Source organism: Triturus cristatus, chromosome 5_2 (assembly GCF_964204655.1).
Source record: "Triturus cristatus chromosome 5_2, aTriCri1.1, whole genome shotgun sequence".
Classification (NCBI taxonomy): domain Eukaryota; kingdom Metazoa; phylum Chordata; class Amphibia; order Caudata; family Salamandridae; genus Triturus; species Triturus cristatus.
The window spans coordinates 392,574,641-392,588,595 of record NC_140588.1 but is presented as its reverse complement, the minus strand read 5'-3'; the positions used below and the strand labels follow the sequence as shown (position 1 = coordinate 392,588,595).

Below are 13,955 nucleotides of genomic sequence, written 5' to 3'. Positions count from 1 at the left end.
CAGGTACCAATGAAACGGCTGTGCTACATTGTTCTCAGAAATCTTGTGACCAGAGCCGCCTATTGGGACATCCAAGACTTCTACCCAAGGCCTCCCCCCTCTGCAGCCTGTTTCCAGGTGGCCCCCCTTCTCTCCACCAGCAAAGCTACCTACCTACCTACACAACAGCACCTCTGCACCCACACGCCCCAGGGCAGGTAACGAGTAACTCAAATGGATATCTAAAATAAAGTACTTACCTGATAGGAAGTTGTTGGTATTATATATATATACACATATTTACATACACACACACACATATATATATATAGCGTTTATTTTTCTAAATTGGTCTCTTATTTATTCTTCAGGGTGTGTTGCATTTATTGACTGAGTACAACAAATGCTTAGCAGTACCCTCTGATAAGCCTAAACTGCTCGCTCACACTACCACAAAAGAGAGAATTTAATGTTTGGTCTCTGTAAACCATTAAGGTTTGCCTGCACTCTTTACGCAGTGTTTCTTGTTTTGGCCCACTATATAAAGAGCAGCTTCCTATAGTCTCCAATCACCTTTTGTGTGTTTCATGTACCGCCCTACGTGGCATGGGTATGCCCAGATGTGGATCCCATGCTCACTGTCACTGGAAGTAAGCTGTACCCGGCTTATGAGCTCATAATCAACGCAAAACCAGTCCTAGGTTGCTTGTGGTCCGGTTCAGGGAAGACCTGGCTTGGCAGTTCGGGCTGGACTATTCCCTTGAGGGGCAGTGTCTGGACAGATTTGCATATGGCTGGGTCCAAATTGAGGGGGCATGGTGAGCAAAAGAACAATGGATTGGAGTGCTACCTTGAGCAATTGCAAGTGGTTAGGCTTATTGCAAGCAGCCACCCAACTTTTGTGTGTCCCATTTAATAGCAAACATATAGATCATTCAAACAGCATCAATTGACCCTTCAAACAACAATCACTACCAAAAGATTTTAAGTATTTGCATACATAGATCCGTGTATTGCTACACTTCTTTTTTTGAGTAATATGATGCTCACCGGGCATACAAGTGACATGCACTACAAACTACCTCTCCCAAATAGCTCTTACTTCAATCAACAAACTTTCAAATATACACACAAAATGCACCTAGTAACAACAAAAGTTGGAGTGCTCCAGTGACCTCTGAAAGCTACAAAGTACTATATAAATAAAACATAAGGAGTAGCTACTTACTCAAAAATCTGAAGGCGCTTTAGGCCTCGTAAGGGGAATGGAAAGCCCTAAATAAATAACCCATACAGTACAATACAGTCTAGGGCTCCAATTTTGACCTATAATCCGGTAGCATTTATTCTTTCATTTGGTGGTAGCTTATTTCTAAAAGCCCTGCGGGGGCACTGGACATCTAATTAAAACAAGCATTGGCAAGGAGATTGGTTACAACTGTAGTATGTAGGCTCTGACCTATTGGCTTTGCCAAAGGGTGCTTGCTTGCTCTAGCATAGTCTAGCACGCAGAGGCAGCCATCTTAGAATGACAATGACATCTTAGAATGTGTTTTCCTAAACCATAACAAAAACCATTGCAAGATAGCCGTTGTTGGGCAGGCTCTTAGCCCAATATAAGCTAATAAAGTGTCTTGCAAGCACCAGCGCATGTGCTATCTCAGGCAAAACCTAAAAATAAGGGGGGGGGGGGGGGGGGGTTGATGATTGCATGAGCAAGTGAGGTTGAATTACGCATAAAGAGACCGGTGTCTTTCCTTCGCTGACCAACTCAAAGATCTCAATATTCAAAAGGCAAGCTCAGCATTGAGACCAGACTGTAGGCTTGAGCTTGGAGTGTGTGCCAGTGTTGCAGCTCCTTGTCTTTACTGTCCTTTAAAGTAGTAGTAGTATAAATGCCATACATCTGATTAAAATCTACTGAACATATTTCAGCAGTAATGAAAGGCATCTATTTCTAAAAAGATAACAATTACTGGAAGTTATTTCTTGTGAGCAATAAATGGACTTTTTTTTAATAGACTTTGCACACTACATACCCTCTCCAGGTATAAGCTTCAACTGTTCCACCTTTCTATCCTGCCAACCACATACATTTCAAGGCCTACAGAGAAGGTACTAGACAATTTAATGTCCTTCAAATATTAACTGGCTCCTGTGTTTAAGGTCAGAGGCAATACTTAACCTAAGAACTGCCTAAATAAGCTGACGTCTAGCTAGTGCCACAGAACTGGCTTGACAGTACACCAGACACTCTCTTCAAAACCGGTTGTTCTAAAATGCACTATTGTCTTGTTTGTTTATACAAAATAACGTGCACAATAAAACCCGGAAAAGCTACCTCAATTCAGTTCTTTTGTAGTCTGCAGAGGTTACATATGTACCTTCTTTCCGATCCCAATCCAGGCATTAGTATATATATGTTACTGATTTAGCACTCAAAGAAGGAACCCAGATAAACAAGCAGAAGGGAAATAAAGGAGTGCCATCAAATAAGATGAGGATCTTGTCCATGATTAACAACCTAAGGATGGACAAGTAATGTGTTTAGATCCTTACTTAGTATTCAATAATACCCAACTTAAACAGCGCACGTACATATAAAACACATTACAGAATAAATTACCGGTACTCTATTCATTGTTCTTTCCCCTTATAAAAACACTTTAAATTTCTAAATTTACATTAAATCAAGAAATCCTCTTAAGTACCTTTTTTCATGAGCTTTAAATTCACACAAAGACTCTAATGAATCGCAATCATATAATCGAACAACCTCTTCTTCACCAGCAAGTGCAAGGATGCCATCCTAAGAAGAAATAAAAATAAAGACAGATTCTAAATCCCGTTGCCATCAGATTTTCAATTTATTCAATCAATTAAAGTTTGCTTCTTGTGTCCTTAAAACACAGGCTACTCAAATGTGCAAGAATTTAGAAAAGGCCAGAAAAACTGTTTAAGGCAAGATTTAACAGGAAACAGTATTACAGAATTGGTCTCGGGGAGAGCGCAGGGGAACTAGGGCTCTTATACTTGCAGTACAACGCATTCAAACAAATGATCCCTGTAAACAAAATGGTTTTCCTTAGCGCGGAGTCACTAGAAAGTTACTATGCAGCAAATATATTTCTAGTTGAAGTAGCCCAGTTCTCAATTTAGGAACTGCATGTTTGAAACCAGACCGTTTGGAAGGCCAATCCCTACCGCAACCCGAAATTCAAAGTTAATGGGACCAAGCTAGAGCGGTTTGAATATGTGAAAATTACCTTGAATAAGATGCTTTGCAAGGATTGTAAATAAGGAATCGTTTGCGGACTACTCCATATTACAGTTCAATTGCCATCTAGTGTGTAACTTTAACACAGTATCTTTAATCTGCATACCTGGGATACAACGGATAATCACATAAAAAAGCTAAACCACAAACACAAAGATCTTTTCCAGGGCAACACAAATTCCCACCATCATGGGTCTTATGATGCCACAACTCTACCAAAATATGCAATCATTTGGAGATGGAAGAGGGTGAAAGCGACAGCATATACCTACAATAATTGGATTCATTACATTTCTTAAGGTTCCTTATTGAGTTATTGTGTCCAATGTAGAGTTCTGTAAACACTGAGTAGGCGTTTCAGGCCTCACTGATAGGTAGAAGACTCAATTCTTGAGAGTTCGTGAAAATATGATACAAAGGATTAGGGTGATAATAAACAATTGCTCTTGGTGACTACACTGGGAAAAGTAAGCAACTGACTTGGTTAAATACACAAGCTATTTTCTAGGAACTTCAGAGACCAACCAAACAGCAAGGAGTTACGATGGAGCATATGAATACAATTAGGATGAAGGAGCAGAAAATGGAAAACATAGAATTTTAACTTTTGGCCATACAGGAAGTGTTTTTTACGTACAGATCTCACGAATTAGTGGAAGGGATATAGAATGGCAGCCAACCTTTGGCTTTTTGAATAGTGCAGATAAAAGAAATGCTTCATTATAGATTGCTTTACAGTTAACATAGTATTGACCCCAACTGCTAACACAAACCCTATGAAATGCCGATGCTTGCTAAATATTTCCATGTCAATGTCCTGTGATGGTCTTATACGCACCGTGATAAACTGAATGGAAGAAATCCTCTTTTCGGTTGTGATGGAACCAATGACTGAAGCAGTCTCTAGTTTGTATACATCTGCCACGTTATTTGCCACCACAATATACTTATCACCTTTAGGAGACCATCGAACGATGTGCGCATCTGTTGAGAAAATATATAAAATAAATGACTTAAGAGCAATAGTCTACTGCATTCCTCTTTAGCATCTTTAAGCAATCCAATAAACTATACTATGTGTCACCTCATACCCATATCATCCATGCATGACAATGTGTAAAGTTGATTCCTGGGGGATTTTTCTTTTTTTTTAAATGATTTGTTCTGGTATTTCAGTATCTATTTAGTTTGTCCACACATAGCATTATGAAACAAACATGAAATCCAGTTGTTTAGAGTTATATTTTGCACATTTAACAGAATCTTTCTAATACATCTTATTCTTCCTTGCATCAGATTCCTGCTTGTCTCCTTCCTGAATTTATTTTCCTCCATCTATTACCACCTCTTCTCTTGCCTTTATTTTAGGAATTACTTTTTATTCTACACATACCGCCTAAAAAGATTTCTGTGGTGGTTAATACTTGCCATTTCCAATTGTATACTATGAAACCTGGAACTTCATCTATTTTCCGCTAACAAACTCCTTATTCAGTCTTTAGTTCTATAGCAATTAGATAGTTGCTCTCTAAAATGTGGTTATTGCATACAAAGTTTTGCTACCATTTCAATATATTCTTTATTATTTTATTCGCGTAGATTCTTTCTAGCTTGCTTGAATGGCAATTATATATCGTTTTCAATTTCATTACTTCTCCATTGTATTTAAAAGTACAATATCTTATTTTATCTGTTTTGACTAATTTACATTCGGTCTCTCAATCCACTGATAATTTACATTCAGAAGGAAAGGCCTAATTTCCTGGCATCTGTCCCTCTGTGCTCACTCTATGGTAAAAAAAAAAAAATAATAAAAAAAAAAAAAAAAAGTGCTTTCTGGGCTGTCCCGAATCCCACCAGTCGGCATATTTTCAGTTTTATCGTTTACTCATGTGCTCATATTTCTGACGGTTTTCGATTTTTTGTTATAACACAGTTTATTTATTTTTTTAAACTTTATTAAAACGTAGAATCACTGTCCATACAAAGAGCATCCATATTGCAACCACATTCCCTTTTTTACAGTTGAGAGCATTTCCATCCTCCAGCGTGATGTAATTATAGCCAATAGTGAACAGATTGATACAATTTTCCCCTTCTATAGTCCTCGATGTGTCTGCCATGCCCCCCAAAATTTCTCCCCTTTCTTGTGGCATCCCCTACTTTTATAGATCGTTAATTCCGCTTGCCAACACCAGTCCGAGTGATTTTCCCATTCCTCCAGTGTAGGGGTGGTAATTGCCCCCCCAGGGCCGGCTCTAGGGAAGTGCGACCGGTGCCAATGCACCAGGTGCTGGCTTCCTGGGTGCGCCATGTTTGCAAGTTTATGCGTTTTTAAAGCACCTGCTGCAGCGTTCCTTTCCTCAGCAATTAGCAGGCCTCACAAAAATGTCAAGGTAACTCCTGCGATTAATGTTCTTCCTGGAGAGAGATCAGAGTTTTGTATATAGTTGAGGTTTTGACTTATGTGAAGTTAGTGCAGAGGGTTAAAATGCCTGCTGCAAAGAACGTGTACCAAGTAGATTACAGGGTGCATATTATGTAAACAGATCAGCAGGTTACTGTTTTTAAAAGACATCCTTTTTTTACTTGCAATTTAATAACTTAAAGTCCTAATATAGAACAGTGAGCTATTAACTTTCATAATAGAACTTCATACACACTGCAAAGTATAAATTAGAACATTGATTAATGTTGCACTTAGGGTTAATTTGGCTAGAAATCGATTCTTATTATTAAAGAAAACTCCCAACTATGCGGTTTCTTTTTGGACTCTGAGTTTGTGCTTCTCCACACCAAGCACTCTTAAACTATACTGCCTACCAGTATGGATGACATGTGACTCCTACACTTTTGGTCCTTTGTCTTACGCAACATTTCATATACACTGATTTACACACATATGATTGATTGTCTCTGTAATGTGTGTGTGATGCAAAGTGCTCTTACACCCTACACTGGTATGAGTGGCGCTATACAACTAATTCAATGCATCTGAGAGTGTGGGGTTATGGAGACTTGGTCACTGTTAAAGGGTGATAGTGAGAGAATCTGTGGTGGAGGTGGTCATTGTAGAGGCACCAACAAACATAGTCGCACAGGGCGCCACCAGCGCTAAAGCCGGGCCTGCGCCCCCCCATGCCCTTGCCACATTCAGTTTGGCGACCACTGCAGCCAGTAATAGCCATTGTTTTACATGTCGTGGCCAATCGTCATTTGCCCCGGTTATCAGGAGGAACCGTTTAGGGGGGGTCCCAATCCCGCCACACTGCCCCGGGGACCGCCACTCCCCGGGGCTTCTTTAAAATGGGTGGGGGGCTCTCAGGCCCCCCCAGCCCCGGGGACCGCCACCACCCGGGGCTTTAATACATTTGGTGTGGGGGGCTCTCATGCCCCCCCCCAGCCCCAGAGACCGCCACCCCCCGTGGCAACTTCACAAAGTGGGAGGGGGGCTGCGTGGCCCCCCTCCTGGAGCCTTATATAGGCCCTGTGGCCCGCCACCTCCCAGGGCCGGCTCCTGCAGTGCCCCGGGGTGCCCACCCCGGGACACTGCTGTTTGCAATGGCAGGGCAGGAGCCTCGCGGCTCCCACCGCAGGAGGCAGGGAGCCGGCGGGACCGCGGGGGTATTGGGGACCCCCCAGGGTCCCCAACGGTGAGGGCCAGCCCCGGGGATGTGGTCCCCGGGGCTAACTGTGGCCCGGGAGGGGGGCCATGCGGCCCCCTCCACAATTAACATAAGTGATGTCACTGACCATGTCATGAATTATGTAATATGTGACCTCATCAGCAGTGGTTTGCGGGTGCGCAAGATGTAGTTAGTACAACGAACTAGATCTGACGAATTTCAATGGTTTTGTTCGAGTGAAATGTCCAGCTAACTATAACACCCCTAAAACCTATTATTTTTTCAGTGAATTTCTAAGGTTTTTTTAAATACTAATTCCTAACTATATCAGACCTGAAACCTTTGGTTTTTTTCAGTGAATATATATATATATATATATATATATATATATATATATATATATATATATATATATATATATATATATATATATATATTCCAATCGTAATTGCCATGCAAATGAAGACACCCACACAACGCTCGATTTTTCCTTGGTTTATTCGGGAGACAGCAGCGGAGTCAGGGAGAATCCCACAGCATGGTAAGGCGCCTTCTGCCTACGCGTTTCGAGAGTTTTCCCTTCATCATGGCACGGCGTTTGGTGGGGAGAATGAAAGCAAGCATAGTTTTCACAGGTGATATAGTTTGTTTGGTCCCGCCTTAGTGGGCGTGTTCTTGCAAAGCACCCTGGTTCGTGTAGTCCAGGGCAATTTCTAAAATCCAAAATAGGTGCTGTTTTCCCATAGTCCCTCTGTAGTTTTCACCCAGTGGGTTGCTGGCGATCCCCTTCTGTTTCCGTTGCTTTAGTGGTGCTCCTCGAACAGGCACGTTGTTCCGCATAAAGTGCCCCAGCCTGAGACACACGGACCTGCAAGGAGCAGTGGGGTTGTCTTCGTGACCCTGGCTGGCCACCACATATTCCAATCGTAATTGCCATGCAAATGAAGACACCCACACAACGCTCGATTTTTCCTTGGTTTATTCGGGAGACAGCAGCGGAGTCAGGGAGACTATGCTTGCTTTCATTCTCCCCACCAAACGCCGTGCCATGATGAAGGGAAAACTCTCGAAACGCGTAGGCAGAAGGCGCCTTACCATGCTGTGGGATTCTCCCCGACTCCGCTGCTGTCTCCCGAATAAACCAAGGAAAAATTGAGCGTTGTGTGGGTGTCTTCATTTGCATGGCAATTACGATTGGAATATATATATTACCTACTGGCGGTCGCCAGTAGGTAGTTATAGTTAGGACCCTGTTTCCATAGGAAATCCGCAACATTCTATTTTGAATAACTTTGGCGCCGGTCGACGAATCCTCGCGAATTTTTCAAAATAGGTGGGGCGCTACGCTCCTACCCTGAAAGTCTCGGGGGGATTCGTCAAGCGGGGGCTGAGATAAAAGGGGGGTCCCAAAACGCGTTTTTCCCATGCATTTTTCCATAGGACCTTTAGACACAGCTATAGCCCGAACGGCTGAACAGAATTACTTGAAATTTGGCAGAGAGCTAGTCCTCAGGTCAAGGAAGTGCCTTTTGTAGGTTTGGTGTAAATCTGTTCAGTAGATTCTGAGAAAATAGCCTTTAAATCAATATATATATCTGAGCCAGCTTACGGTGCGCTTACGGTGCGCTTACCGTACGCGTACGGAGGCGTGGGCGAGCGCGATTCTGATTGGCACTTAGATCTTAGTAAACATTCGAATCGGTCGAAACAAGGAAGCGGCGGCCGCCATTTTCTCTCTCGCTCTCTGAGTTGGGCAGCAAAAACGAAGCCAAAAAATGGCTAAAGAGGCAGTTTCGTCACATCCTAACCACCCAGCATTGATATAGGGGTCCCCAAACAACCCTCAAGCCCAAAAAAAAAAAATTTTTTTTTTTCGGAAATTCGCCGATTACGCTTACCGTACGCGTACGGTAAAAATTATAAAAAAAAATTATCCACATTCTCCCCACCCTGTGTGCAAATGGTGCCCGAAGGGCACCATTTGTGCATGACATATTACACATATCAAATTAACAAAGAATACATTTAAAAAAGATGCGCATAATATGTCCCCCATGTGCGCACGGTGCCACCCCGTGTGCAAATGGTGCCCGAAGGGCACCATTTGTGCATGGCATATAACAACAATAAAATTAACAAAGAATACATTTCAAAAAGATGCGCATAATATGTCCCCCATGTGCGCACGGTGCGCGAAGCGCATCGTGCGTACATGGCCCATCCCGCATAATGTGGGCACGCGGTGCGCGCAGCGCGTGACCACCGTGTGTGCACGGCACTAACTGCGTAAAGTGGGCGCACGGTGCGCGAAGCGCACCGTGCGCGCACGGAACGAACTGCGTTAACTGGGCGCGCAACGCCACGAATGGCGTAAAGTAACTTAGCATTTAAAAAACCGTACAAATTCACTGAAAAAACCATAGGTTTCACACATGTTATAGTTAGCTGGACATTTTACTGATAAAAAACCAATGAAATTCCCCCGTTATAGTTAGTGCAGGCAACTATAACTCACGCAACCGCAATCTTCTGCTGATGACATATGTGTCTTTATGAAAAAAAAATATTTGTAATATATGTATAGCTAAAAATTAATGGAAGAAGACATGGGCAAATAAGTGTCTAAATACAGTATTAGCATCAGCAGAGGATTGCGGTCGCGTGAGTTATAGTTGCCTGCACTAACTATAACGGGGGAATTTCATTGGTTTTTTTTATCAGTAAAATGTCCAGCTAACTATAACATGTGTGAAACCTATGGTTTTTTCAGTGAATATATATATATATATATAAATAAAACAGTCAGTGTTAATTGTTCATGCTTTCTGTTTGTCTTCTCTCAGGATTCAGCACTACGTCCAACACTCCAGCCGCTCTTGAACATATTGAAATTATCCTTCACCTTGGAGGTCCTGAGCGGACTCTTCTCCCCCCTATGGGTGGTAACTAGCAATCCGGTTATAGACGGATCTGGTTGTACCCAGGGGGAGAGCGGAGGTCCCTCTTTGCTCCCGAGGAATTGGCTATCCGCGACACTCTGCACCCGGCTGCCCCTGTGCCGCTGAGGGTGTAACAACTGTACTTACCTGACCCTGGGAGACCCTTGAAGTCTATGCCCAGAACCTTAACTCAGCCAGTCGAGTACTTACCCAAAAGCCGATAACTCACTTTTCTTCCATAGGGTAACATTGACTGGTTTCTCTTGAAATTTCTTCTAAGTGTGGAGTTTCTAAACTTTAAAATATTCACCTAAAATCAACCGAGTAATGAAAAATACTCACCTGCTATTAGGAGAGATCCCAGTGCTGGATCTTGGTGCCCAGCACTGACCCTGAAAAGTACTTATGACTGTACTTGCCACTAACTCAATTTTCTCCCATAGGAAACCATTGACTTTTTCTGTGAAATTTCTTCAAAGTGTCGATTTTGCAAACTTATAAATATTCGTTAAAAATCGCCTGTATAACTTAAACACAGTTTCTCAATTGCTTACAGGTGGTACACTGGTGCTGGATCCAGGATCCAACACTGACCTAGAAAAAGTAACCATAACCCTGCTTACCTGCTAAGTGAATTTCCTCCCATAGGATAACATTGGTAATTTAAAGTGTCAACTTTTAAAATAGCAAAATATTGCTTAAAAATCACAACAGTAACTAAAACTATTTACTCACTTGTTTCCAAGAACTGTCCCAGGACTGAATCTAGGATCCAGTCCTGGAGATAGAAAAGTAATCCTGAAAGTAATCAGTTGCATATAACTTAAAATTCCCATTGAGCTCAATGTATTATTGTGTTTGAAATTGTGTTGCCTATTGCAACAAACTGTAACTATTGCATTCCAAGTCAATTTCCTCTTGCAAAGTATTTAACTAAAGCATCTCATTCTGAGAAAGTATATTTTGATACCTATTGTTGGTTCTAAAATAAAACAACCATATATTTTTATATACAAACCATTGGCCTAGAGTTCAGTTCTTGAGCGTGTGAGACCATTTGCTGACTGAGTGTGTACAACAAATGCTTTACACTGTCCTCCGATACTGCCTTACTGCTCGACCAAGCTACCACTTTAGAGAGTAAGGTTATATCTAACTTTAGCCTCTGCCAAACCTCTGGGGCTGTGGACTCTGTACACACTGTACCTATTTGGGAACAGTATATACAGAGCCACTTTCCTACATGTCCCCTCTTGGCCGCACCTCTAGGGCATAACGAAGTACCTATGACCCTCCTCTTCCCAACACTACACTGGTGTAATAAGCTCTGTGTATGATCTTGAGTTGGATTAATTTAAATCTGGAATGAATCAACACCTTGGCATTCTTCATCACTCATTTCACCTATGTCCTCCACCTATTTATACTTCTGACATTTTCTGAGCTATCCTTATCTAGTATTCCTGAAGGATCGGGCATTCCCAGAGTAGATGATAGAAGGACCCCGCATTCCCTATGACATCTTGCATTTTCACTTCGCCCCATTTTGAAAAGCGCTGACATGGAGTAGTATTCTCTATGTAGTACTTTAAGCTGTATTAGACGGAACATCGCCCGGATCGCCACTTCTCTTGGGCCCTGCAGCATCTCCACCCATTGCTCGTCTTCCAGTGTGCCTACATCTTGTTCCAATGTCGTCCGCAATGTCTTTGGGGGATCTGGGGCATTATTGACCATCTTGTTATAGAATAAGGATATGGTATTTTTACGTATCTGCTCAGTCAGTACTCTATCTTCTAGCGGTGAGGCCGCTTCTAACGTATCTCCTTCAGTCATGTATTTTTGTAGTGCATGACCTAAATGGATATATTTGAGCCACTCGCCTTTTCCCATCTCATGGTCTCTTTGTAACTCAGTAAACTGAATATATGCTCCTTCTCCCCAGATATCTCCTAACGTCTCGAGTCCTAGTAACTCCCACTTGGCAAAACCATCTAGTCTACAAACTTCCTTCAGAAGATCACCCGCCCAGAGTGGCGTCATCCTTGAGAGTTTCTTCTCCCACCCCATGTACTTTGTGGCCGCCTTCCACACTCGTGCTACTCTTTTGGTATGTGACAGGCCCCCTGCTCCAATGGCCAGTCTATCCACTCTGTATGCTGGTTCCGCCCTATCTTCAAATATCCAACCATTCACATTTGCCAGTTGTGTGGCCCAATAATAACTACGAATATCTGCCACTGCGAGGCCTCCCTCAAAGACCCCTCTTTGAAGCTTACACAGTGCAATGCGCGGGGCTTCCCAGCTCCACAGTAGCGCTCAGTCAACCCTTCGAAAGAAGTTAGGAGGCCCCTCAAATGGTGAGTTTGGTAGAATATATAGTAAACGTGTGTTGGACTTGGCCCTTTTTGGCTAAAGTTCCCTAAACTTTTTGCTTTCCTCCTAGACCTTTTTTCTGACATGGTGTTGCCAACATAGATGCTTTGGGCACTTTGCCACTGCTGATCAGTGTCAAAGTGCAAGTGCTCCCTGTATAAAGTGTAATGATAAATGGTTGTCCAGGATTGGTAGGTTTGCCTTAATAGTAAAGTGCACTATGTGTGCCAGGGCTGGTAATGCAAATGCTACTAGTGGGCCTGCAGCACTAATTGCGCCACCCAAACAAGTAGCCTTAAAGAGAGAACTCAGGCCTGCCACTGTAGTACCTGCGCGCAGTATGGTAAACTGCCATGTTGTCCTGACAAGTGCACCCACTTGCCAGGCCTTATGCTTTCTATGCACATCAGACACCCCTATGGTAGGTCTAGGGTACACCCCTGGGCAGGGTGCAGTGTATGTGAAAGGTAGGACAGGTACTAGGGTGTGTACCATGTCCTAACAGTGAAATAATCTCCATTTCGTTTTTCACAGTTGAAAGGCCATCTTGCCCAAAGGACAGAATGGGAAAGGCTATGTAATATGTTCCCAACCTAACTTCCCAAAGGCTTAAGGCGAAGAGGTGAAGTTTAATGTGCCTGAACTCACAATTTAATAACATATCTTTTTGTGAAGGTGGTTTTTGAATTGCATGTTTAGAAACCACTCTTTTAGAAGTGGCTGGCTTTTTGTGTTTTAACATTTCTGTGTGTCTCTGCCAGGTTGTGGATTGACTGTCTGGATTTGAGTGTGATAGGCTCTGGAGAATGTCTTGACCCAGGGGAAGAGGTGAGACAGCAACAGGCTGACCTGCATCTGGAGTGTAGGGGGGAGGAATAGCCCTGGAGGTGAAGAGGCCTGGGTTGCTGCCATAAAACAATGGCTCCATCTCCTGCTGAGTGATTAAAGACCCAGACCCCCACTATCAAAGGCAGAAGGTGTCACTGGCAGGGAGACACCCAGAACTGGTTTGGACAGGGGTCAGTGCCCCCCTGAACACAAAGAGCTCAAATACATTTAGGGGTATAACTATCAGACCTGAACCCCCTGGACTTTGGAATGGAACTGTTCAAGACTGTAAAGGATTGAACCTACTTTGTGGTCAAGAGGAACCTCTGCCAAGTAAGAACCAGCTGAATAGACTGAAGGAAAGGACTGACCCTTGCTGTGTGTTCTGGAGCTGGCCTGCAGTTTGCTGATTTAACCAAGGAGAGGCTAAAGGGACTTTGCAGTGTGCTGTGTCCCCCTGCTTGAAAGGACTTTGCTGTGTGCTGTGTCCTGAAGTAACAACCCCAAGGGCCCGAGTTGTGCAGCCTGAGACCTTCGTAAGAAGTGCCTGGTGATCGGGGGCACCTGCAGGCCAAGCAAGTGTCAGCGACGCTGTGTGCGTGTGCTTTTTGCAGCCTGAGCCCTTTGTGAGGATTGTCCTTTGATCGTGTGCACCTGGAGTCCTAGTGAGTCTCAGCGACGCTGTATGAGTGTGCTTTGTGCAGCATGAGACCTTCGTGAGGATTGCCCTGTGGCCGTGCACAACCGAAGTCTAAGTGAGTCTCAGCGACGCTGTGTGCGTGTGCCCTGTTGCAGCCTGAGAGGTTCGTTATCGCCATCTGCCCGGACCGGCATCTCCAGGGGAGCTGTGCCGCCGACCCGAGCCCGCCATTGCCAGAAGCAGAACCTTGAACCAACCCAGTCAGGGGAGGGCCCGAGTCCAACTGCCCG

The 13,955-nt window shown here is 43.5% G+C and overlaps 1 protein-coding gene across 2 annotated transcripts in view; it reads right to left on the bottom strand.

Moving 5' to 3' along the window:
* Positions 1-13,955, bottom strand: part of PAK1IP1 (PAK1 interacting protein 1) — a 137,526-nt gene that overhangs the window by 73,143 nt on the left and 50,428 nt on the right. For both annotated transcript variants that reach the window (XM_085607265.1, XM_085607264.1), the window contains exons 6-7: positions 4,095-4,240; positions 2,691-2,788 (exon numbers count right to left, since the gene is read on the bottom strand). In XM_085607265.1, coding sequence (XP_085463391.1) covers positions 2,691-2,788; positions 4,095-4,240 — 244 coding nt within the window. The remainder of the gene's footprint in view (positions 1-2,690; positions 2,789-4,094; positions 4,241-13,955) is intronic.